Consider the following 27,328-nt stretch of genomic DNA (forward strand, 5'->3'; position numbering starts at 1 on the left):
AGGGGCAGGCTGATTTTCTGCTGGTTCCTCTGGAGGAATTACCAAATCCTTACAGTTTGTAGGAGGTTTCAGTTTTCCTGCCCTTTATCCTTTTGAGATGCCCGGGTGTCTGTCCGTTCTGTGGCCCCGCGGCTCGTACAGCGGTGAGAACGCTGTGAGCACCGGGGGCGGGCTGGGATTCTTGCAGAGGACAGCAGGAAGCCAGCGAGTACCGCTGCTTGGCTTCCACCCAGCACCAGCATGGCTTGGATGGGCAAACCCAGCAGAACAGCTCAGGAGAGCTGCAAATAGCCACCCTTTTGGCCAGTAAAGTCTTGTCACTTTGTGCCTGGGAGATCAGTCCCCTGGAGGATGTTTGCCAGGGGCTGGATAGATATGGGAGGTGACACAAGTGAGACCCACACCTTGACACATCCCTGCAAAACAGAGAGTGCTGCTTCATTTCACCCCCAGTGAACTCCTGGCCAGAATTACATTAATTTCTTCTGCAATTCACCTTTGTTTTCACTGACCTTGGCATGTTTAATCAGGGTTCTATTCTCACACAGATAAAACAGTCCCCAAATGATTGTTACCATATTTTGGGCACAAACAGGTTTGTATTTGTTCATTTTCTTTATCTCAGGCAGGTAGTGCAGCTCCTTTCCCACAATATATAATAGAGTAGCAAAGAGAACTTCCCATCTCTGTTTGTGCCCAAATCCCTCTGCTTCTGCCCCAGCAGCTGGGGCCTGGGCACTGTTGGCAACCTGAGCTCCTCGCTGCTGCATGAAGCATCACTCACAGCTCTGATAGTTGCAGAACCCTATCCTTCCCACCAGCCACAGTCTTCCTCCAAGCATCCCTCCAAGCCACGGTGTTACAACCTCTATGAAGAAGGTGGTGAGGCTGAATAATCAGGTGAGAGCATACTTTGGTTCTCTCAGCAGAGGGATGATTATCCATCCGTGCAGCATGCTGGGAGCCAGGGGTTATGCAGGATGGCCCAAGTCACTGCTGAGCTCCTGCAGGACCCTACCTAACCTTCAGCTGTAGAGAAGCTCATTGTCCATGGGGCCTGGCATGAACAAAAGGAAGGTTCACCCTCTATCCCCATGGCTCCAGCCCTCAGCCCTTGGTGTCACTTCATCCAGTGCTGATGGCTGGTAAGACCCTCAGCATCCTGTTTAATTTGCTAATGTTGGTAGCATTTGGAATGGGATAGCAACAGAGGCTGTGGCAGTGCAGAAGAGTACATATTCCCAGCAGTGAGGCATGCATACTCATCACTGCTCTGACATCAATTTTATAGGAGCCTCCCCATCCCCCCTAGAAAATTCTTTATACTTCAAAATAATAAATACAAAAAATACAGAACCTGTTTATAGCAGAAATTGAAATTCCACATATTATCAAAAGTTGGATTTTGTCCTGCAGGCACTGAATAAGTTTCTTCATATGAATATTTTGTAACTTTCTCTGGCCAGAAGAAATGTGCAAAATGTTGTAATTTTTCTGTGCCTTCTTTTGAACATTCCAGGCTTTTGCTTAAGCTTCTCATAAAAGGCTATTTTCAGTGAAGAGGAGGAAAAAAAAAAAAAGCAGTCTACAGTATACCAAGTCAATAAAGTAATGCAAAACCATAAAATACAGCAATGATAACAACAGAAGATCAGTAGATTACAAAGGAAATAAGATGGGGATCAAACAGAGTGGTAGCTGGAAATGACTGCATAGAAAGTCATATTTGGCTCCTAATAAATAGCCAAAGTTGAACCAAAAAGCATTTGAAGCGTTAATTTATTAAATAACCTTATTTTCATGCCTTACAATTAAAAATAGTTGTGGTCAGGCATGTTGGGAGACAGGAAGCAATTGGAGTCTTGAAGCCCGGCTTTGTGCTTGGAAGGGAACACAGCTGACCCACGCTGCCATGGGGCTGTGCCTGCACGGGGGGGCAGCCAGCAGTGCTGGGGGGCTGCAGGTCACTGATTCTCTACTTGTCTTTTCCCTTCCAGGCTTCTAAGACATGGAGGAGTTTTATGAGGAGTGTTCAGGGTGGGAGACAGAGTCACAGCAGGAGCAGGGGCTGTGAGGGTGATGCCAGCCCCTGCTCGCACTCAGCACACGGCATGGGATGCAAAGCCCTGTGAAATTGCCATGAGGCCCCATGTTCACTTCAGCAGGTTTTGGTATCAGTCTCTCACTTTGGGAGCTCTTTAGATCAGATGTACAAATGACCAGCTCAAAGCATTAATAATACCAGAAGTCAGAGCATTTATCTTCCCTTCAAAAGATCCACCAGCCCCAATAAGTGACCAAACCGTGCAGAAAACCCTGAGATCAGCTTTCAAGCCCCAGTCTTCAATTCATATGTGCACTTGGAATTATTTTTATTTACCTTGCATTTCTTTTTGTTGCCCTGGCATTGTGTTTTTAACTCCCCCATAGCACTGCTAGCAGGTTGCCTGGAACAAGCACCCAATTGCCCCAGGGCTCCCAGACCAGGCTGCTTAAAGAAAATAATCATCACTGAGTATCAAAATATTCACCAATAAAATAGTGACTGGTGGGACAGATCACCTGCACATGAAGAAAGGAGAAGGGTGCCCAGATGGTTGCAGAGTATTCTGATAACAAGGGTGAAGCCATGGGACAGGAAGAACCATAAGCTGAGCAGCCCCCAGAATAGTTGTTTTACTCTCACAGTAACTGAGCTGCAGTGGCTGCTAACTGCTGCCTGCAAAGCTGGTTTCATCTAGTGGCACAGAGTGATGGGTCAGCTAAAACAGAGCCCACAACATTTCTGCCTGATTGGTTGCTAACCAAATACACTTTTCAGATGCTGTTAATTGAGTCTGATGAATTTTGCTCCAGTGGGACCTATTATGGGCAAAAATACAAGTGACATCAGAGCCATAACTCATAAAAATCAAGTCCCTGAATTACATCTGAGAGCAATATGAAAATGCAAGTGGGATTTCAAATGGTATCAAATAACTTTCTGTCATACCTTATTAATACCACAGAGCTAATAGAAACAGCTATATTATCATCCTAATGTCATTATACATATATAATACACATGCGCGCATACACACAAACACTCTGTGTAATTATAACAACATTATTTTGTTCACACAGCCTGAAAAATGTGATTAGATGGTGGCTCTGAAATGGCAATATTCAATCAGGCACGACTCGTATATTGGCTCAGAGCACAGTCTTCTACTTATGTAAAATTATGTCTTGTTACGTGTGGTGGTAGTGTGGATGGCTGTGGAAGAAAGAGGGAGCGAGGCCACGGAGATCATTTCATCTCATGTTACAAGGGCTGAATTGTCATTTCAAAGCTGGAATGCTGATACTGTCCAGCAAGCAATCCCTGGCTATCCTTTCCTGTGTGGATCTCTCCAGAAAACATGCTAATTTATCTGCTAAAGATAGCTGCCTTCTCACCAAATCCTGAAAAAAAATTCTCCACTGGAAATCTTCCTAAATGTGAACAAACTATTTCTTTTATAATCATAAAGCTTGGAAGGGGATGTTGCCTGGTAGGACTTTAGATGGGCTTCACTTTCTGAACAATGCACAGGAAATGCACACCAGCCATTTCACATCCAGCTCCTGTCAAATAATTTACCTCAACTGTTTTTAGTGAAAATATACCTATGTATATATATATATATGTATGTATATATATATACATATATATATATCCCTGCATGATGGGGATAGCTGGGGCTGGAAATATCACCATAAGAATGTAAGAATGCTAGGCCATATTTACCCAAGTCAGTGGTCAAAGCAAGTTGCTATTCTCAGTGTGCCAGATTTAAATAGGTTTAAGTAAACAAGCTGACCTCCTTCCACTTCACAGGTCTGAGCTGTTGTGGCTTTTTTTTTTTTCCTCAGAAAAACCCTTTTTTAAAAGAAATTTGGTGGGCCCCAGAGGACAGTAAGCAGTTGTCTCTGAGGGAGCAGTCAGTGCTGTGGGGGAGCAAGTAAGGGCAAAGTGGGCTTTGCACCAGCCAAACTCAAATTTTTCTTTGTTATGCCCTGTCATCATATGAAAGCAGGGAATTTCACCTCCTTATTGACTTTGACATCCTTCCTAATGCCTAAGTGCTTATGGCAATTCTTGCTCATCTGTTTTGGGATTGAGTTTTTCTGTTTTCCCCAGTTTGGTTTGTGCAAGGACATTTGATCTCCCAGTTATTGAGATCTTTCTTTCCAGCACTGGAATGAGATGCACTGACACAGAGAAAGCCTTTCCGAGGTCCCCGACTACCTGCAGGGCTAGAGAGTCCACCATCACAATTTGCTCTTTCCTTTGCATGGAGATTTTTTCCTGGTAAGCGCTAGCAGTCTCTTCTGCAGTTATTCCCACGTCTTCATCCTTTACCTGAGCTACAAATGTCACAACAATGATGAGTCAATCATCTGGTACAGTTTAGCAACATTTAGCCTTTGGCTAAGCTGTCTTTGAGCCATCCTACCTAAGCAAGGCAGCTCAGCAGACAACTTGCTGTGGACTGCCCCACACTTTGCCCCCTTCCTGGTTTTGCCTGAAAACAGCTTTTGGCATCTGATGCCAAGTGGCAGGGGAGGGGGAAACAAATCAGAATAGCTCCTGAATAGGCCTGAAGTGTCTTTCTTGTCTCACAGGACAAGTGGCCTGATAAGCAAGTGTTCCTGTGTCCCAGGTCACTGTGGTCCCTTGCACAGGGGAATGGACATTTCTGCACCTCCTGCTGAGGCACCATCATCAATAACTACAGGTTATAAACACAAGATGTGTGTGGTAATCACTAGAGAGGATGCAGAAATCCTTCCTCCTCCTCTCCATCCAGTCAAACTAAAACACTGGAAGGGAAAGAGAATTAGTCTGCAAGTCCAACTTTGCCAAACACACGGGGTTATCCAGCCACTCTTTCCAGGGAGCAGGGATAGTTGCCATACCAGAGTCCTCTCCTGCTTTGCAGCTCCTCCTTTTCTTATCCAAGTGAGTGCTGGACACGTTTCTGAAGTACAAGAATCTCTAAGGTCTAACCACCATGGATTCAGGCCCCTGGGGATGATAGTGTCAGTGGGGTTTTTTTAATCTTCTTGAAAAACAGATGCTTTGGCTCATCTTCATTATACCTAGCCTGATTTATTTTAATTGCTCTGGGTATCCGGAATACTACGATTGCATAATCTCATGCACATGCCTTTAAAAGGAAGCCTTGGCTGCAAAGCCAGGAAGGCAATGTTAAATACGGAAAAGGTACTATGCAAAGTCTCATTTATTTTGAAAATCACTGGAAAGAGTTCTACTGAAAATTCACAGCAAAACATATGCCACATTTGAATAATGACTTTGAGCGGTGCTTTACCTAGCTTAGCAATAAAAAGGGATCTAAAAATTGCAGTCCTTCAAAAAGATCTCACTCCCAAGCCCTGAATTTTGGTGAAACCAGAGGACAGTGTGGTCCTTGGTGACAGCCTCAGGGAGGCCAGAGCTGGCTGCTGGGCACTGTGCCTGGTGGCAGTGCTTCCACCCCTGCCAAAACTAGCAGAAAATAACAACCCAAGGGAAAACTCATTCTGAGCAGAATCAGTGGCAAGCACAGGCTCAGGACAGCAAGAAAGGAGGTGGCCTGATGAGATCTGCCCTTCCCAAGTTTAGGAATCCAGAGCTTCATCTCAATAAAACTAAGCAGGAATAACAGGACTGCAGAGAAATACCTGAAGATCATCCACCTATCTTATCTGATGCAGTGCATAAGATGCCAAATATTGTCTGCCTGGGAAGAAAAGGTCTGCAGAAGCTTTATTCCAGTTAGGTAAAAGTAGTACTTCAGGTACGTTACACCTGGACCTAGAATAAGTCTTTATTCTGAAGCTGTGTCCATACCCTATCTGTTATTAAGATACTGCTTTCCTGGAAAGAGGTCTATATCATACCAAAAACTTATTCTTCATCTGTAATTTTTAAATTTGTATCATTGAACAAATTAATATCTGCCATAAATATTGTTCCTGAAGAAGCCAATAGGGTTACTCTGTGAAAGAATATGACAAAGAACTAAAAAAACCTCCAAACCCTGCCCTTACCTGTGGCTTATTGATATGCTTTCCTGTCTTCTAAGGAAAGGAAAAGCCATGAGTTTTATAGGCTACCTACACTGCATTAATTATTGAAAAACATGAAATTGAGATTTTATTTAGAGGAAACACAGTCAATTTGTCCTCACCAGCCTTAGCAGCCACAGAGAAATGTACACGCGTGCTCCGTGCCCCTGGGAACACCCCACACATCCTTCACAGGGGAGGGAGGAGACCATAATTGTATCTGCTGATTTTGAAGGAGAAATGCGAGCGGTTTTCACTTGGCATTATCTGAGATGTTACCAGATTTGTGTAGATTTGGCAGTGCCCATTTGCCGTCTCAGACTCCAGAAGTGCAGTGCAGTCAGTGCTACCAGTGCTGACTGGCAGGTGCTCTGAGGGGCTGTGAGCAGGCAGCAGCCCCCCAGTTTACAGGATACACCTTTAAGCACTGACCAATTTACTTTGGGCTTGCAGATGTTAATGAGATTCACGTTTGGGAGAAGGAGCCTACAGAGACTATCAGGAATATTAATGTTAACATAGGAGTTTATTAGTGCCTGCATGTTGAGAAGTGGGTAAGAAAACCCTCTGGGGTTTGTTGCACTATAAGCAATTATCATGTGAGATTTTTGTTTCTGGTTCTCCTGCTGAGAAGGCTTGGGAAAAAAGGCTTCAAGACTGCTCTTTGGGCACTGTTTGAGTTTTAAAGTCATGTGCCCCACTGCCTTCTGTAAACCTCCAGTTCTCAAACAAGAACTAAGGGCTTTCCTTGTCCATCCCTCTCCAGATGTGCCATTTTTAGCTCAACAAACCCATGTGCTTTATGCTTGCAAAATTCCTACGTGCATCTGCCATCTCAGAGAATAAAAGTAACCCTTCAGGAGTGGGTCTGAACATCTTTTGTTCATGTCAAGCCAAGCTACAGCCTTTGCTTGACTCCCTTCTCATGCTCCTATCTCTGCTGGTGGGGAGATATCCCCAGCATTGGACTCATGGTGGAAGTAATGTGGTGCTGCTGCTGCTTATGCAGATGCCAAGAAGTCATCAGCAACTGGTTTCATGAGGAACAAACCATCAAGATGTGAGTGCAGACTCTGGAAACCTGCCCCAGACATGCCAGAAACCCTTCCTGGCCCTTCTCCTCTCTCTCTTTTAGTGGCTATAAAACCTCGTGCCTTATCTAAGTTGGGATCTGGAGCCATGATCAACCTTTCTCAATGGTTTACTTTCTTTTAAAGTTCTTATACACTAAAGAAGGGAAAAAATACAAAGGAAAGGAAGAAGCCAGTGCTCTGGTGGGCTGATTGCAGTGGAACCTCTCAGCACAATCCACGGATGCTGTCCGAGTAGACAGCGGTGCCATGGAATTCAGTGGGCTGGTGCAGGAATGCTCAGCAAGAGCGGTATGCCTGGAAGAGGAGCTCTGTTTATCCTGGACGCTTCATTAAGACTCCTCTTCCAGGAGGTACAGATAAAGATGAACCAGACTTTGCTGTTTTTGTCATGAACGTGCCCACATCAGGTTCCTGAGGAGCTGCAGCATGAGTGGGAAATTTCAGCTGTATTTACATTTGGAAACAAAATACAGAACAGGCGTTTGCTCCGAGAGCTGCCCAGACTGGGATGAGGCCCTGAGGGCTCCAGCTGCAGGCTGGGCAGTCATGCCTCTGCCACCTTGCTAGAGGCAGATCCAAAAGCTCCAGCTCATTTTTCCCAGGTGGCACTAACCAGTCACTGCTGGTCCCTTGCTTGGAGGGTCACCAAACCCACCAAAGCACCTTGGCCCAACAGTGCCTTTGCTGATGGACGTGGTACCCCACCAGCATTCCCCAACACAGACATACCAAGAAACCTTCCCAGTTGCAGAAAATTCCTTAAATAGGTCATGGTTAAACTCCAGCTGCTCGGTGGGCTTTGAGAAGTGCAGCAATGCTGCTGGAGGAGATCTTAGTTGTTACATTTAATTAAAGATTCTGCTGAAAGTTCTGCTTAAAATCATAATGCTTGCTGCTTAGAAAAGCGTTGGTGATTCCCCCAGAGGCCTGGCCAGCATTCCTGCTCCTATTGTACAACATTATTGATTAATCAAAACTAATGCTCACAGCTGTTGCCTGATGGATAATGTCTTTGGTGTTTGCCTGCATATAATTATTTACTACTTTATTGATGTTATTCATTTCTTCATTAAGTATTGTTGGCTGTTTAATTATGTGAAACACAACTGCAAGTGTCGTTGCTAAAAGCCATGGGAAAGGCTGCCCAGAGCCGAAATCTTTCAACCATAAACTCCAAAAATAAACCTAAATATAAGAATACTGTACTCAGCCTTTTGAGTGAAGGCCATCAAACTGCAAACATGTTACATGTCACCTGGAGGCTGATGCCAGAGCACCACGTTCGGATAGATTTGCAATGCTGATTTAAGTGTGCATGGCAAAGGACTTTGCAGACATGTAAATAAGTTTTATTAGCTCTCCAAAACACATATAAGAGGTCCTTATTTTAGTCTTGGCAGCTGACTGTTTGAAATAAATAAATCAAAGTGAAACTGATTTCCCAAAACTTAACAGTCAGGAGCACCCTAATGAAGCTCCTTTCAACAATCGTTCCTGGCTGAGAACTGAGGACTTCCCAAGCTGGCTGCTGGCCCTGTTCACTGCCCCAGTGACAAACTGGGAGTCTCTCCAGGCTCTTCTCTCTGCCCTCCAGCTCTCTGCAAGAGATAACGACTCAAGGGCCTCTGCCCCCTCTCTGCTTCAGCACCCTGCTGTCCTCACTCTCTTTAGAAGGACTAGGCAGAGCTACTGCAGCAGGTCTGTGCCTGTCCTCACTGAATTAGGGAGCTGGCATCTAATCCTTGGATCAACATGGGATGAGAAAGGATGTGCTGAGGTTTACTTTGCTCGTAAGACAAATTTTAACAGAATCGCTTTTCTTTGCAACACTAAGTCATGGGGAGTTGGGGGCAAAATCAACATCTTAAATTGTATCTGGAAACCAACAAGCACTAAGGAGAAACTAGGTTTAAGACATGTTGTGGCTCTCAGCAATCTCTAGGTACTTGTCATTTAAAAAACCAGCCAGGTACATGACTACAAATACGATATTAAAGAACTTGGAAGAATCTTCTCAGCCTGCAAAATAACCAGAGGACCACAAGCTATGCTGCAGCTCACAAATCATTAACACACCTATAACAGATCAGAAAGAGCTTCTGTATCTCCTTACTTGTAAAATAAAAATTCCTTCTCTGACATCCTCTCCAAACAGCCCTCATCAGGCCTTTTCCCCAGGGCAGGAGAACAAATTGCTCTGGCAGTCCTCCCCTGGACATCAGTGCATTTGTTATTTGGGAGGCACTGGCCTGCATGTGTCCATGTAGTTCCCTGTAGATCTCCTGCTTACTTCTGAGGCAGTGCATTACCATCAGGGAGGACTTAGCCCCTGCTTCATGAAAAGTACATAAGACAACCAGTTGCCAAACCTCTAACTTCCCTGTGGCCCTGTCCTAGGGCACAGCTTCTGCTTTTCCTATGGGAGCCCTGAGGGGGACCAGACTAATGCCTGGCACTGTCAGGTCACCTGCGTGTGTTCTGATGTGTCTCGAGCCCAGAGCATGAGCGTAAGTTGGTCACAGGGCCTGAGTTCTGCCCATGATCTCAATAGATGCTCACCTATTGTTTTAACTAAAACATGGCAGGGAAAACCTGAGAGAAATAATAAGCAGAGAGGAACAATAAAAAAAAAAAAACAAACAGTGATGGGTCTAGGGAATTTGGTCTCTGTTTCCCTCCTTGTTTCCTCCCCTACCTGCACATTTTCATGCATTTCCTCCCTCTCAGACCAGTTCTTCCTCCTGTTTTTAAAAATGTCACAATCTTTCCTGTATCCCTTGTGCCCACATTGTGAGGGTACCGTTGGGCACCTTTCCAGCAGGGATGCACAGAGCAATGGGGAGCACAGCTAGCATTTTCAAAGGAAGCTAAGGAAGTCTCTATGGAGAACTTGGTGAGAATTTGGCACTTGGCATCCTTTAGCTCCTTTGAAAGTCCCACCCTACAGGAACAATCTAAACAAATGTATGCCCCAATGCTGATAAATCCCTTTGGAGAGATATCAAAGAAAATCTTGCTGGGTTTGGAGACCTTTGAAGAAAGGGAAATATCCTGCCAACCTGACGCTGAGATCTATCTTGTTCCACCATGTGGTCCAAATCATCAGAGTTCCCCATAGCTCCCCTTCCTCCTTGGGGTGTGGAGAGCAGCACTGCCTTGCTGAAGAAAGGGATTTGCAGGCCAAAAGGACAGCATAATTTGAGAAAAATTCAAATGAAAAATTACTTAACAATGGAACTTGTTACTGTGTCTAAAAATATCTCAGTGAGTCAGATTACTGAAAACAGCAAAGCTAAGGAGCAAACCCTGTAGCCTCTTCTCAGCAGTCAGCTGGCTTCATTCACTAGCTTGGCATCTCTTTCCCCTTATGTTTTTAATATCATGAGTGGGTTTTTTTTTAAGTCGACAATAAGTTAATGTTTAATGGTTTGCTGTGTGCAGTTCTGGGTGTTTACATGTTCTGCAACTAGCCAAATTTGTAGAACAAATTAAAAATCTGTAAAACTAGGATAGGTGAATTACAGGTATCTGTTGCTCAGAAACTACTGCCTCATTGTGTCCTGCATGCCCCCCAAAATAAATGGTTTCAATTATGTTTTCACCTTCCCCAGCAATATTAACACCTCTCAGCACTGCCAGCCAGGGCCATGGCTCCTTAGTCTGCATCTGTTACAGCTTTGTGCACATACACTTCCTGGGAATGTGCAACCTTGCATGACACCACGGTCCCGGGCTTTGCAGGGTAACCTATTAAACCCTCTGGCACAGGACCAGGTGCTCTGGAGAAGCACAGGAGAAGGAAAGGTGGGGACTATGGTGTTGTCAATTCTTTTAATACTAATGAGATGGATGGGTGTGACCCTTTCTTCCACTGACCAAAATATAAATAGTGAGAGTTTTCCACTCCCTGACGAGCCATTCCCCACTCCACACTGGAGGGGTCTTGTTTGGCTTCTCCTGTTTCACACATTTCATGACTTTTCTCTGCTGCTCTAAAGACCCCTCCCTCATTCAGAGCTGGCCAGGTGGGACCTGGTCTCTGCCAATGTGCCTGACCTGCAGGCAGCTGCAAGGGAAGCCACCAAGTCCTTCAAACCCCTGTGACACCGAGGGGAAAGCAGGGCAGCTCAGAGATGCCACCTGCCCCACAAACATGCTGTAAATCTGGATATTACCCACTCCATGTGATGCAGCGGGTTCCTTCTCCACATTGCCAAGGTGTCCCTGGCGATACAAACAGAGGTGGCCGATGTCCTTGTGCTGTCACTGAACCCACCAGGAAAGGGCAAGTGGATCCCCTCATCCCACCTTGTGCAGGGCAGCCAAAAGCCCCGGCAAGCTGGCAGAGCTGGACCTAAGGAAACAAAATTAGATTTTTAGAAAAGGGCAATGTGTCTTGTATTGTCAATGTTAAAATTCCCACTGCTAGGAGTGGGAACAGGATTGGACCCAGGCTGCCTTCCTGTTCTTTCCCAGGCTCATGAAGATTTAAAATTCTGGATTTTAAATGGTAGTTTATTTCTGGCTGACCTGTTTGGCTTGAACTGTTACATGTTTTCAGCTTATTTTTATGCTCTTGTGTTAGTACAAAAACCTAACCTAACCAAGAACAAGAACAACACTGTTCAGCCTCCATTGGTTGCACAGGCTGAAAGTCCCCAAAGCCATGGCAATCTCCCTGTCCAGCTCCTCTTGGACCACGAGCATGTGAATTGATCAAGGGGAGTGAAGGGGTGAAGGCAAGGGCTCATGTGCACATCCCTCCTCAGCAATGCCTTCCTGCAGATCTGATACCCACAGAGCACTGTGGGGTGACAGGGATGAACTGTGAAGGGTGTGGGGCATGTTGGTCAAATAAACCCCTCACATGCACGTTTGGATCAGCTCATGTCACTGCACGGCAATGGCAAACTCCGTGACATTCCTCTGTGTTAATTTTTTCCTTTCTCTGCTATTTGAAGGAGATTTTATCTTCCCTTCCCACACCCCTCCCGTCACCCCATGCCTGTTTCACTAAAACCTGCCTTTCGGGTCAGCGTGCTGGTAAGAGATTAATTTTACACTGCAAGGAACACCAAGCAGAGTATTTCAGCTTTGACATATGAGACGTCTGTTACCATATTGCAGTTTTTCTAAATTAAATATTAGGAAAAATTAAACCCAATTGTGGTCTGTGTTCCTATGGAAAATATTTCTCTTCCAAACAGTCCCTCCATGCTAAATGACTTAACTAACTGAAAACACAATAAATATGCAGCAAGTTAAAAATCTATATTATTCAGGTTTTAAGGCTTATAACTAAAAGTGGTTTAATGTTTCATGCCTAATAATAGATTACTCCTATCACATTTCTAACCTTTATTTCTACCAGCTTTGAAGTCCAGCCATATAAAGGCTGTTTGTAGAACCACACGAAAGTTAAAGCAAATATTACTCAGAGTGATTCATATGAACAAGAATTTGCAATGAAGGCAGAGGGTTTTTTGTCTGTATCAAAGGAAATGAAATGTTTGCAATATTTTCAGTTGATAAATGCATTAAAACATTTTAGTTGTGTAGTATGAACATTGCTGACATAAACAGACTTTGACCTGAAACAGATTGTATTAAGCTCTGTGGGAGAGGCAGCATTAAAAGAAATAAAAATAAAATAAAATAAAAAATAGACATTACTAGATTTCAGAATCTGCCACAAGGTCACCACAGTCCTTAATTAGCTGAATACATTAAGAGAAGGCTGGAACACAGATTCTGTAAAGAGAGCAAATGTATGTTTAATCCTCTGTTCTTTGCTTACAGATTACCCTTTCAGAATGAGTAACCTTATTTTCTTTTTAAATATCTATTTACCTTTTTGAGCTTTGCATAGCAAAGCAGGGTTTCTTTTTTTTTATTTCCTTCCCACTGTTGCAAAAGAAATTAATTTGTTGCTAGTTGCTATGCATTGGCAGGATTTCTGCATAAAGAATGTAAGCCATCTATCTTTGTATTCAAGATATAGTTAATCTGGCAGTTAAAATACTTTGGAAACATTTTGATGACTTATCTGGAAAAGTAGCTTTGCATTTTCAAAGAAAACTCAGAACTGTATTGCAAGAGGAAGATAAAAGATATATGAAGTGTTTGTTCCAAGCGATACTGTTCATTTAAAGATCAGAATGTAACCCCACCCAAGCAATTATTGTGGAAAAACAAGACAAAAATCCTTATACAGCTTTCTGACACGGTCTTTATTTGGGAAACAAAATAACTATATTACAGTTATAGCCTAATGGATTGCAAGCTGTTTTATTAGAGTCAGCTGAATCCTGTTTAGCATAAAAAAGAACTCTGTTTGCTATCAAGAACACATTTACGTTAATATGACTTTGACAAAGTAAAATAAAATCACATTAAGATGATGTAAGTAGATAAGACAATGAAATCTCTGTGAGATAGTTTTGGCACACCAATTAGAGTCAAGTCCCTACAGGAAAGAAACATATTTTTATACCAAGAATCCATGTGTTTTTAAGTTGTGGAGTGGCCAAAATTAATCCCATGCTTAAAATACTTCCAGCCACGGAAAAGAGAAAGTTTATTATTATTATTTTTATTTTTCCCTTGAAAGGTAAAATTTCTGATAAACGACATTTTTATTTGCAATAATACAAACAAGTTTTGTTCTCTGCACTAGCCTGTAATCATCCTGATTATTGCAAGGGACTTTCCAATATAGAGCAGCTGAAAACAAGGTTTTAGATTACATGGTAATTTAGGAATGCATGAAAAGCCAAGCAGTCACCATAATAGAACACTGCACAAACTTCATGGCTTTTACAGCAAAACATAACATATGTTTTGTGATTCATTTGAATGGTTTTTCAAGTTTTTTGGTCAAAAAATATGTCGAGCTCTACTATTGGTCCTATATTTAGGGAATCTTACTCTTGGAAAACGACAACGACACCACCCCCCCACTTTGATGTCTCCTTTTAGTTTGGTCATTAAAGCTCGGCAGTGATGGATGGTGATAATGCTGTGGGGTTTATGAGTAATCAGGCCTTGGCAGCCACAATATTTCTTTTGTAGTGAAACTTTAATATTCCTTTGGCCGTGCATAAACTTTTTCTGCTTTTGGAATTATGCTAGCATAAGCTATCCAGTAAGCATTAAAAAACAGATATTGCCTAAAAGCTGGTGTTTTATTTAACACCTGACAGGGTGAAGCTTCCCCCCAGGACAAGAGCTGGGATGTAGCAGCCTTTCTGTGCTCAGGGCAGGGTGATATTCACAGGAGGAGCCCCCACAATGGGAGAAGAATTTTTTGGCTGTGCCCCAGGCAGGGCACCCCAGACACCCCGACTCTCCTCCTACCCTTTCACATATTTTTAGTGAACTTGCTGCAGCAAACACCAGGTGTCTCCACTTAGCTGGGCTACAGCTTAATAAAGGGGACTGCTACCAAAAAAAAAGGGAAAAATTAGGGTTGTTCCTTCCATGGCTTCTATTGTGCTTGTTGCAATGCTGCATGCAAGGATGAGGACGTACAGACACGACATATTCATATTTTATTTTGTCATTCAAGACACCTCTGTCAGGCAAGGCAGGACTTTCCGGAGTTTGAAATAATCCAAATTCAATCATTTTAAAGCTGCTACAATATGCAAGTCCTGGCAGCCGTTTTAAATTAATGGAACATCAGATGTGCTCTGATCCTCTCAATTTCCTTAGGCAAGGGAAATTCTGCTGTGGTGGTAGCGGGAGGGGAAATATAGGGCTATCAGTAAAATAAATGTCAGCTTTTGTCTGCTGATAGAAAAATGCATACGGCAAAAAAAGATACAGTATTTATTGCTCTGTAATTAAAATCTATTTCTATATGTGGTAAGGTTTATCTTAGTGAACTCTGTGCAGTCGGATCCACAGGAATGGACATTAAAGAAAGCCAAAATACAAAACTGGTTTTTATTTGGCATTTTACAAATAGAGCTCAATATTTTTCTTTTATGAAGATGTTTATTTGTTGTGCCTGCTCGTGTCTTTATTAATAAAAATACTAAAATTCCCATTTTGAAAGTCCAGTTCCAAAGGACAGATTGGATTTTTGTAAGAATTGGGGTAAGGGAGTATGAGGTAAGAGGGGCAGAGGAAGACAGCGAAAATCTGAAAAAACTCCATAGCAAGATGCCAGCCTATGGTTTGGAGTTTACTTAGAAAGCGTAAACATTCATTGGGTTTGTCAAAAGGTTTGCAGACTTGAGAACCTTTTGATCAAACCTGGGCTGTGTTTTGAGGATACTTGCCCTGAAATGTGGTTTTCAATATGCAATTCAGTAGCTTTTGCTTTTGAAATACAAACAAGCCCAAAAATTCAAATTAAGGCTCTGAACCCTGCATAAAAGCACAGGCTTTTATGGTGCATGGTTTCTGCTGATCTGTATGGCTAATCAGCCAGGGCTATGTCCTGGCTACAAGGGCCCACATTTCATAAAGTCGTTTTCCTGAAACAAAAATACAATACAAACTCTCAAAGTTAAATTGAGGACAAGGTATTTCTTTAATTCAGATTTTTTATTTATTTGCTTTATATGAGGAGAACCTGGCTTCTTCCATGCTAACTGGGACTCACATTGCCAGACAGTATGCTGAAAAGTTATTTTTAAAAATGCTGGAGTTTGAAGGCTCTTAAATCCTTTGATGTAAATGAAAATAAAATCATAGTCTGGAACCTAACAGAGACTTTTAATCTTGATCTTAAAAGCATGAATCATACTACAGCATAGAGTAAAACTATTTTCTGTCCTCTGCACTCGCCTTCTCTACACATACTGATATTTGATATTTATAGATGGCAATTAGAGGTACTCTCAGGTAGTCCCAGTGCCTCCTGCCAAGCTCTGTATGCAGTTACTGCCTTGCAGTCTACAGCTGAGATTTCTACAGCCTTGCTGCTTTTCTCATTTCAGTATGACATTTCAAGCAAGTCTGATTAAAACAAAGCAAAGCAGAAGCAAAATGTCTCAAATTCCAGGTGAGTAATGTTGTGGCAACAAAAGGTAGATCAATTACTGTCTCAGAGTAGGAAAACTAGTGGCAAGGTAGAGATGTTGCAATAAAATGACAGAAAAACGCTGATAGCCACTGTGGAAAACCCAGGCACTGTTTTCTGCCAGATCTGGGGCACAGTCCCAGTCCAGCCCTAACCCATCTCCAAAAGCTGCTCCACTGGGTGTCAGAAGTGCAGCCAGCACACAGATACAGGTTTCAAATATGGGATGAAGAAAGGGCAGCTGAAATACTTGAGTTTTAATCAGATTTTCATGTTGTAAAATTTCAGCTTGCTGCTAAATGGAGAGCATCCCATCCCAGCTCTGCCAGCAGAGGTGTGCTTTCCCTATGCCTGCCTAGAGCAAAGGCTGGTGTCTGCCAGGATGCTCCCTCAGGATGGCCACTAAGCAGGGACAGCAGGTACAAACCCCAGGGTGGCTTTCAGTGCTCCCCAAACAAAGGCAGCAGTGAATTTGTCTGATGCTCTCTTTAGCCCAAAGGGCTCTCCAAGATGCCCCTTGGCATCTCCTGCCAAGCCAACTGCCTGGCATCTACAAGGGTGCAGCAGCATGGCTGATGGCAGCCAAATACCTTGGTCCTTCATCCCAGTGGGAGATGCTGGGAAGGGAGAGCTGTGGGAGCTGGGACACAGCCTGGCAGTGCCCCTTCTGGCAAGCAGACACGTGCTGTGGTGGGAAGGGGTGCCGTGGCCTTGAGGGGTGCCATGGATGTTACCAGATCAGGTTTGCACTCTCCAAGATCCTGCCATGGTTTTTGTCTCAGAAAAGGCTGGGATCAGCAAGAGATGAATTCCAGATTTGTTAACTTTATGAAGTCTCGTCCTGGTGAATCTGAAGGCAATGCAGGATGCTTCCCACAGTCACACCCACCACCAAAGCATGACAGCAGAAACAATCAAGATGGAAGTTCATCCTACCTTTACAAACCAGGCATTGAATCCCCATGTCAGAATCTTTCTATATTTGAAACTCTTCATTGCCTTCATTGGGTTTTAAGGTAAAGAATTTGAAGATTTGTCCCTAAATAAAAAGTACCAAATTAATATAACAGCATGGTGGAGTTTCCATTTACTGCACACAACAGTCAAGATATTCAGACTTATGGCTCCCACTGCAATTGTAATTCAGTTTCCTTGCTCATACATAATGCTTTTATCTACTCTGAATGAGGTTATTTTTAGTTCCTTAACAAACCCATATAATTCAGCTGTCACAGCTTCCATAAGAACAATACCTTGGAATTTCCTGCCTTTAATTTGGACTAACTCCTGTCTATAAGCATCACATTAGCAATGTTTCCAACTTGTGTGGTGACTATGAAATCAATCATTACATACATACACACTACGTATATATTTATAATGTTTGACTACCATTTGCAGAGGTAATGTCTCAAAGTAATGTTAGGATCTCCTCTGGATAAATGCAACAGCTCCAGCTGGGCTGCCTCCTCTCTGTTCCAGCCTTTGCAGCTGGGCTGTTGGCTCTGAAGGAAAGTCTCCTGCCCATGCAGAAGGAGACAACAGAAATGAACCTACCTCAAGTCCTCCCCTACCTTTTCTGCCCTGAGGACTTCTCCTGTTGCCTGACCACAGGAAGATAACAATCCTTAGGACAGAGATGCCTCTGGCACACACAGCAGGACCCCATGTGCTCAGAAGTGCACTGAGGGAGCTCACCACATTGCTCTGAGCTGTGCCCAGCCCACGAGGAGAGATTGCTATGGCTGCCTCTGTTCCGTGGCAAAACCAGGCAGGACGTTCAGCAGCTGAGCGCTGAGGCTTCCCAATTAGCCATCCTGGAGTGTACTGACAGATGGCTGGTTCTATTTTTGCCTCCCTTACTCCAGGCCCATTCATTCAGTGCACTCCTTTTGATTACACAGACCCATGTGCTGAAAACCTCAACCCCTTTCTCCTGAGAGTGTCAGCAGGTCTGACAGGAGATATTACCTTTCTCTAAACCACCACTCTAGAACTTCACCATTTGTTTTACATCACAGAAGAACAACTCCAGTTTGATGTGCTCACACTTGGCAGTACCTGTGAGCTTCAGACCAACAGCTGCTCACAGAAGTGCAAATCTTATCCCTCCCTTGCCCCAGAGCCACTCCTCATACAGACCAGCAAGCCAAGCTGGTGAGGAAGGGCATCAGGAAGCAGCAAAAGGCAAGAAAGATTCTGCACAAGATCTAATAAAAATCCCTTTCTAGGTTTCCTCCCTCAAAAGCACAGGTCCCCAGAATTAAATACTCAGCAAGGCCAAAAACATATGCATAGGCAGAGCAACCCAACAATGGCAGGTTATTATATCCCTTCTCAATTGTCTCCACATTTTCTTCTCATCCCAAAAGTTTTCTAAAACTTTGCCTGTATTTTCAAACTAACAATGTCCTAATTTGTAGAATAAAGAGAACCAGGGTTCTAAAACAAGACCAACATAAGGCTGGGTTAGGTTATCTCCATCACAGCTCTGGGAGACCAAGCTGTGCTCTGTGGGAAAGGGTGGTGGGAGCCTAGCTGAGGGACTCAGGGCTACCTGAGCAGAGCCAGCACCATACACAGCCATTTCTGGAAGGATCTCAGCCTGGAACCCTCTGTTGTTATGCTGCTTAGGAGAACAGCTCTCACATTTGTATCTCCTGTTCACTGGTGATCAATGGTCTTATTGAAAAACAGCATCAATAATGAGCACGTAGCAAAAGATGTGCTCTACCTTTCCAGCCCTGGCCATTAACAAAGACTATCAGTGGGTCCAAAATTACTTCACCTTAGTCATGTTGATTTTTACCAGGTGGGAATCTGGCCCAGGTTTCCTCTGGTTCCTGAGGGAAATAAACCATATAGTATCATTGCTGAGCTGACAATGCAGGTAGACCACAATTTCCACAAAATGTGGCTGTCTAGAGGATAAGGCTGTTTGCATTGACCAGATGGCACAAATGCAGTTTAGCAAGTGAGGAAAAATCATCCAGCCACAGAGGGCTGCTGCTGGCTTGGTTGGGGCTCTGGCACCAACTCTTTGCATGGACCCCAGCTTCCTAGAGAGTCTGTGAGAAGATTCAGTCCAAGGTGGAGCAGGCAGTGCCAGTGACACAGTGGATGCATATGTTCCTAGGAATACTGAGGGGCAGCCTGGCACTCTGGCAGGGGCTGGAAGCTGCACAGCACATGCACATGCAATCACAGCTATCATTAGCGTTTTGCTGCTTTGGCACCTCTTCCTAATTCACTTAATTTCTATTTATGCCATTCTGTTTCTGTTTTGAGCCTTTATCAGATGCTGGCAGGTTTTGTGCAGAGACAAACTTTGGAAGGAAGCTTTGGAAAGAAGTAATTTTAAGGGGAGGATAAAAAAGTGTCAAAGTACTGGGAAGGCCCATTCCCTGAGAGGGGTGACCACTGTAACTGCAAAAAGGCAACTGGACCAGTCCCTAGGAGTAGGCCTGGAAATGCAGATATCTGAGAGTGTGTGGAATGTACTTGGAGAATTTGTGAAACCTAATGGGGAAAAAACAACCTTGCTGACAGCAGTTTTCCACACCTGAGTCTAAACCTGCACTGGAAAATGGAGGGAGAGGTCTGCAAAGCAGGAGAGGTCAGAACCTGCAGGATAAGCATGTTGCAGCTCTGTCTATGAGGTAGCCAGTAATTGTATCCAATTTATAAGTACTTCTGAAATAAACCACTTCATTACTGCAGCCATTCTGCAAAGCACAGGCAGGGCTGGTGGGTAACACTCTCTTCCTTGCTTCCACCTTGTCACATCTTGCCTGGAGGACGTCCAGAGGGAGCTCCTAGAAGCAGCTTCTAGGGAAGAGTGACACACGCTGTGTCCGGACAGTGCTCATCAGCAGTGGTGCTGGATAAACTCTGAGAGCTCCAATACAAGTAGCAAATGAGAACACAGCTGTTGATGTTGACATGTTGCTGGCCTTATGGAATGATGATAAACAGCTGGAAATGCACATGATGCACTGGGGAATAGGGATCTAGTGAAGAATTTCAGTCTCACTGGAACATCACAAATTAAAGGGCAATCAACTGAGGATGCTGGAATCTTCCTTTACAAATAACTGTAGATCCTTTCAATGCTTCATGCTACAATGGATACCAGTCCCTTGGCTTTTGGAAGACATTCAGGGCAAGGCTGCAGACTTCCAGGCTGACACTGTTTCTCCTAGCGAATGATGCAGAATGGATCCACAGATCTTCTTTCCTGGAGGAACTTGCTTTCTTCCCCAAACAATTACATGGTTAGTGAGTGCTCTGCCCAGCAGCCCCAGGCTTCAGACCACACTGCTCCCTACACATTTCCAAGGCCAGGTGGGCACTGACAGCTGTAGGACATCAAGTAATTTCCCAGTGGGACCAGCTACTGAAGGACTGAAAGCCCTTCTAGAGCTATCTTAAAACTGGGAATCTTGTGACATTCCCCCCCTTGCACAGCCCCCTGAATATCAGGCTAGCCCAGAGGTCTGAGGCTGTGAGGGGAGGAATATCAGGAGATGGCAAAGATTTCCAAAAAAGGCTCTTACCCTGATATATGTTGGTTCAGCTCTCTTTATTCTGTGATGTCCATGTGGAGAGCGGGGCAAAAGAAAGCAAACAGGAAATGTCATGGGTCTACATAGACTTTGGACAGGGTGGGCTTCCCTGGCTCTCTGCCAACCCTGTTGGGGCAGGAAGGAGAGGTCCAGGGTTATCTTGATCAGAGTCACAGGGTCCCGGGGAAGGGAGCACAGAGTGCCCATAAGCTCACTGTAACAAGCTTGTTTCTGTATTTCCATGGCTCCGGTGTTGTACTCTGCCATCAGCTTTAATTGTTGCTGCTCTGAAGAAAGCCTTTGTTCAGTACAATTGCCTACTCCACAGTGACATCATCCAAGGCTGTGTAAAAAAAGCACTGCCTGGAGTAGTCAGCCATGTGCTGATGTATAAATAGCACTGACAGAACAATATTATAAACTCCATTGGTACAGCTGAGATAAAGCTAGCAAGTTGCTGATTCATCTAAGATATTGGCTTGAGGGATGGCATGAGGTTCAGCTACAATAAACATTCTCAGCTAAAAGCATATTACTTCACCATGAATCAGCTGCTCAGATCTTTCATTCTTTTCAGAAAAGCACCTGTCTCTTCCTGCTTTGGTCCTCCATAACTGAATACGTTAATTATAGGGCCTGATTTTATTTCTGCTTCCTTTATGCTGAAATATGCCACAATCAGAGAGTTCTCTAAGGTTTTATATACACACATGAAAAGTGAAGCATTCCTAAAACTGCTTGCTGAGTGCTTGTATTTCAATAAACCTGGAAATACTGAATCATACTTCCAACATACCTGAGTAGGTAATGACTAAGTATTTATAGCTTTCAATAAGATCTATGAAAGGTCACCTACATGTCCATGTACAATGTGGCTTTAAAATGGACAAAGTGAAACCTCACACCTTCATGCTGGATCTCCATGGACTGTGGATGACAGAAATGAGCTCTACCAAATGTGATTACTTTGCAATTTGGTACCCATGATTGCACTTGCTGGTACTTACTGAATTTCTGTTTGCCTCAAGTCCATCTTGTGTTCCTTCACAGCACAATCCTACACCATGATCATCACCCACACAAGCACCAACTACACCGACATCCTGCCCCGTTGGAGCAGCTTGCTCAGTACAGGCAGAGCACTTCATCTGCTGCCTGAGTCTCGGTTGCATCAGAGCTGCTCATTCAGGACCATTAAAATGAGCAAGGCTTATAAAATTACAGAACTTTATATTAATTTTTAAAACTTGCAGATGTTGCAATCTGTACATATGGGAATAGTGCCAAATGTTATGATGACAGAAAAGAGTTATATTGGCCAGGGTTTAAAAGTAAGGAAGAAGGAAAAGAAAAATCTCATGCTACCACTATCAAGGCACTGCATGTATCTGTTTTTGCACACAGCTTCTGGTTAGCAGCTTTGCCTTTCTGATAGTGAGTTAATCAGCTAATGTTTTTATGAGCACAAAACCAATAAAATGGTGTGGGGGAAAATGACAATAAAAATCCCTTATTTGCTTTAGATGTGCTTTTATAGCCACTAAATCCTTCTTGCTCTGCCCAGAGAAGACATTTCTGCACTGAGTTTCAGACAGCAATGCCAGCATATGATCCTACATATCTGCTGCTTGTGTCAACATCTTTTTCCAGGGTGTTCATCCTTTGGGATGCTGCTGTGCTGCTGTGCAGTGGCTCAGAAAACGTGCAGCTTTTGGGTTATTTTGGCTGAAGCTGCTGGAGGATCAACAGGCCGAGATGCTTTGTAGAGAGCACTGAAGTGACGCTCAGTGATCTGCATAAGTAACATATGTTTATATTATCAACATCCCCTTTGCATTCCAATTGCATGTCAGTGCTGGTAGAGCCCACTGATGCAAAGACCAGCTCCAGCTCTGAAGCTTGGGACAATAACAAAATAACCTGCTATTTGTTTATGTTAGTAATAAAATCTACCATCAACTACTATTTGATTGTAGCCTTGACAAAAAGCCTGGCCAAAGGAAACCTCCTCAGAGAACAGGAGATGAAGGAAGTGGATGGGTTGACTGTGGATTTTCTATATCTAGTCCAAGAAGTTGATGGTTATGCTCTAAGTTTTCAATTATTTTAGACCCCAGCTTTCCAAAAGACTGCTTGGAGGACTAAGAGAGATTGTAGCATTCACTTTGTCCCTGGATAAAGGCTTTGAGAGATGGTGCAGAGCCAAACACAATTACGGTTTTCCTGAATCCATCAGAAGCAGCCAAGGAGGAAGGGCACTTGCACCACCTCAGGACAGCAGTCTCTCCCAGCTGCTCTCTTCTTCAGGCATCCCTTCCTGCTTCTCCTGTGTCCCTGACTCTACTCCTTCTGCCACATGGTCAGCTGTGTGGATTATCCTGTGCCTTGGAGGTGGAAGAACGTGTGCCCTTGTACTGTACTAGGAAGCCATCTGGGGGACTGCAGCTGCATGTGCATAATCACCAGATAGCTCTGAACTGACATTGTGCCACTGCAACTATAGGCACAGTACATGGGAAGAGACCAAAGGTACCTTTTGTACACAATCAGTGCTTATTGTGTTAAGGTTACATTTCTGAGGTAGAAAAAAGCTGGTTCATAGAGCACACCTAAGCAGGCAATTCCAGCTCCCGGCATCTCTTCCCCAGTATCTCCACCACTGAGCATGGGAAGGTAGTGTTGCCTCACCCAGACATAGATTTTTCCACAAAGCATTCCAGTAACACCATAGACTCAGGTGGATGACTTCCAAAATAGTGGCGCAATTCATTCCCATACCCAGTTCAATGGAACCTTTCTGATTATTTCCACAGTATTCTGCAAGGGTTGTTTCTTTTCCTACTGCATGAAATGGAAAAGCTCCTAATGTGTTCCTGAAACACCTTGTGAAGTTAATGTGACCTATTCTCTATCATCAAGAGAATGATACTGGAAGGAAAGAAAGTGCTTTTTTCCCCTCCAGGTTTCTTAATATTCAGTCCTCATATGGCATAGCGGAGTAAACTCTCAATTACACAAAGGCAAATATCAAGAAATCTGTCAAAGCCAATAGAGTTATTCTGGACACCTGAGTAATTTCTCCCTTGGTATGATTCAGCCTCCAAATCCACTCTGAATATCCTTAATAACTGTTTGCTATTCACCTACATTTTTAGCTCTCTTATAATTCTAACATTTTTCCATGTTTCACAAATAGCTGGAGTCAGTTTTTTTCAGATGATGCTGTTTCCCCGGCTTGGCTTCCCTATGAATAACCTCCATCATCACTATGCTACTTTTGCTTGAATGTTTCATTTTTAACAATAAACATCTATCCCAGATGCCTTATTTTCAGCTTCATTAAACGTTTTACTAGTTCATCCTGAGTCATGTCAATATTTACCTTGGACAGGGTTCCGTATCCTTTCGTTTCTAAGACCAGAATTCTCCAGACAAGCTTATTGTTCCTGGCTTGACTTCTGCAAGTCACAGCTTAAAACTTTTTTTGATGTATTAAACAAGATGCAAATTCACCCAGCCGTTCGCTTTGCTGTGTGCTGCCAGCTATGCCTATTCCAAACATCCCTGAGCTGATTCACTTCAACTGCTTTGTACACACAGGACCCAAACCTGCACTCAGTTACTGTGAGGTCATTTCAAAGCCATTTAAAACCAGCAATTAGCAGTAGAGAAAGCAGCAACCAACCTTTTGGGCATAGAACCACAACAGACCATTTCCACTGACCTTTTGCATTGTAGAAAATGGTGTCAGGAAACAGAAGGGTTGCCAGGCCCTGCAGGGTTGTGCCAGCCTTCACTGTGCAAACCTGGATGTTCTCCTGGGAGATGGGACTGAGCTTCCTCTCTCCAGCTCTCTGCCCCGTTCCCAAGGAGCAGGGCTGACTTGTTCTGAGCCATGCAAGGGACACCTGAGGCATCTCATGCTCATCCCCAAGCAGTCATGAACTGCTGCCCACAGCCATCCACACTCAGGCTGCTCCTCACTGCTATCAGAGCTCCTCATGCTTGCTTCAGGGAAGTTCTTTATTTACAAGAACACAGGGAGGAAAAGTTTGATAAGTAGAATTTTCTTGATAATATTCTGGATCTTTACAATGAGTTTACTTCAGGTCCTGTTTCAAAGCAGTAGCACAAAAAAGGTTGTTTGGGGTTCAATATATTTATATTTTAGATCCAGATACTGCCCTGGAATATAACATTTTGAATTTTATATTTGATATAAAAAAGCAAAGATGTCAAGCTGGGAAAGTGCTTTGAATATAACAAAGGACTTTATGTGGAATTGTTTGAGTTCATTTTATATGTTGTTTCTGACTGTATTTAAAATACCTCCTTTCAATTTGAAATGCTTTTTCCACTCACTGAAATCTGCAGTGCAGACTGCCAGGGCAGCTGGGCATACACCACAAAGGGATATACATGGAAAAAAGCACTCAGAGTTTTGGACACCTCCAAAGTGATTACCATACTTGTGCCATCAACCCACATTTGTCGAGAGGTGCTAACATGGCCTAGAGGAGCAGTGAACCATGTTCTTGTAAAAGGGGAGGCAATTTCACATCTTACCAGCCTCCCTGAGCTAGGCAGTCCTAGGAGCAGGTCAAAGAGGAGGCTTTAGATATTACTCCAGGTGTGCAACAGTTTTCATCAGAAATCCAGGATACTGAGCTGAGTTCACAGTGCAACCATGTCAGTGATGGCCACACACCACTGTGTGGCAGATACATGGGGCTAGTTTAGAAATCTCTTGCTTGGGTGCTTTGGCAATAGCAGCACAAGTAAATAATTGCTGCAGCCAGCCCATATGCTGTTGCCAACATCCCAGAAAGAGCACATCCATGCAGTGAAATGGAGTATTTCTGTGCACCCCTGAGCCCACTGCAGCTCACACACTGCTCCCCTGTGCTTTGACCCAAAGGGCTGTACTGCTGACAGGACAGCTGAGGGCTTATTTGGTTTGGAAAGAATTTGCTCAGCTCTAAAGAAGAAGTGATCATTTTCCTCTTTTGGTCTAAGCTAGAATCAGAGAGATGAGCTTGAAACAGGGCTATTCAAATTCCCTTCTCTGACCTATGTCCCCTGCACATTGACTCCAGTGAGAAAAAAGCAGCTTGAAGGACCACTGTCTCCCACAAACACGCGGAGCTGGAAGATGAAAGGGAATGGTTGAATACTAGATTAAATGTAAGTTTCATGTTAATGATCACTTACAGGGACCTAATAAATGATTCTGTGCAAGGCATTGTCAGAGGTTTTGCTCTGCCATTTTTGTTTTGCACCTGTATTTAGGAGCTTTTTCCCCTTAGAGGATAATGTTCAGGTTTTAAATTTTATATTAATCTGTCACTACATTCATCTGTCACTCTTTGAAAGAGCTTCTTTTTTTAATAAAGTGTCTTTTTTTTTTTTTTTCATGTGCTGCTATACCAGAATGGAGTATTTAGGATAAGCCCTTTCCACAGCAGTGCTGCACAGGATGGGATGACATGCAGGAAGGCAGCTTTTTTATAGCATATGATCTCTTTTGACCCAAACAACTAATCAAGAGTTTTAGAGGTTTTATATTTAACCTGGCTGGGGACTGACAAAGGGTCTTCACTGCAAATCTCTTTGCTTCATTTCCAGAGCAAAAAACCCACAAGGGACAGAGGTTTTCCTGATAGATCCCCTGCAAAAGCTCTCAGGGTGGGAGTTTATTTTGGTTTTTTGTTGGTTTGGGGTTTTTCACCTCTGTTGGGCCTGGGGTGCTACTCTAAAAAGTTATGAATTGCTCCCTTCAGAGCAAAGGTCTTTGACAGGCTGTGCTGGGCACCACCAGGTGTCTTCTCCCAGCTCTCCATCCCACCTTCCAGCCAGAGGTACCCCAGGCAGCAAGTACCCACCTCTACTTCCCTGTTGGGTGTGGCTGTGAAAATCCTCCTGGAAGGTGCAGCCTGACCTCTGCCTGGAATACGAACATGCTGAGTGCGCTCTACCTCGTGTCCCAACTGAAATGACATCAGGTTACTGTGCCCTGATCAATCAGAGTGTTTGTTTCCTCTCCTTCACTCTTTGCCTGTATACCTTCAGTTACTGTTATCCTATTATCCTCAATTGTTTTATCCTTTATATCAAAATACCACTAACGTTTTCTTGCTGCTAAATATGAGCATTTTATTTTCTAACACACTTGAGCTTTACACATAGTATTTCACACTGGGCCCATGATTTCAGTGCTGATTGCAGGACAGAGACATACTATCCCACCTGTTTGAGTTCTGTTTTCTCTGCAGCTCTGGGAATTTCCATTTCACTTGTTTTCACTCCCACCAGCCATCCTGCATTTGGCCATATGATTGCTTTCCTCCTAGAACAGAGGGGACAGTCACTCAGCCTGCAGGTCATACCTAGATTATCTTTAATCACTGTGCAGCTTTGCTGACTGCAATCTCATTTCTTCTTTCAGAATGACGGAAAAACCCTCAATGAAAAGACAGGCAGTCTTTTCACGGATACTTCTGAATTGGTCACAGAAAAAAGGTTCAAGTCTCAATTCTTATTAC

At 43.6% G+C, this 27,328-nt stretch overlaps 1 protein-coding gene across 5 annotated transcripts in view; it reads right to left on the bottom strand.

The window, feature by feature from the left end:
• ARID5B (AT-rich interaction domain 5B) overlaps positions 1-27,328 on the bottom strand; it is a 156,314-nt gene that overhangs the window by 119,660 nt on the left and 9,326 nt on the right. For 2 of the 5 annotated variants that reach the window (XM_085583196.1, XM_085583195.1), the window contains 4 exons: positions 27,033-27,132; positions 17,158-17,260; positions 11,370-11,544; positions 4,271-4,389 (listed from right to left, as the gene is read on the bottom strand). In XM_085583196.1, the coding sequence (XP_085439322.1) occupies positions 4,271-4,389; positions 11,370-11,544; positions 17,158-17,226 (363 nt within the window). In that variant the 5' untranslated portion in view covers positions 17,227-17,260; positions 27,033-27,132. Of the gene's footprint in view, positions 1-4,270; positions 4,390-11,369; positions 11,545-17,157; positions 27,133-27,328 lie in introns of all 5 variants that reach the window. The other 3 variants (XM_085583198.1, XM_085583197.1, XM_085583193.1) reach the window with 2 other exon arrangements.

Source organism: Lonchura striata, chromosome 6, assembly GCF_050655825.1.
Source record: "Lonchura striata isolate lonStrDom1 chromosome 6, ASM5065582v1, whole genome shotgun sequence".
NCBI lineage: Eukaryota > Metazoa > Chordata > Aves > Passeriformes > Estrildidae > Lonchura > Lonchura striata.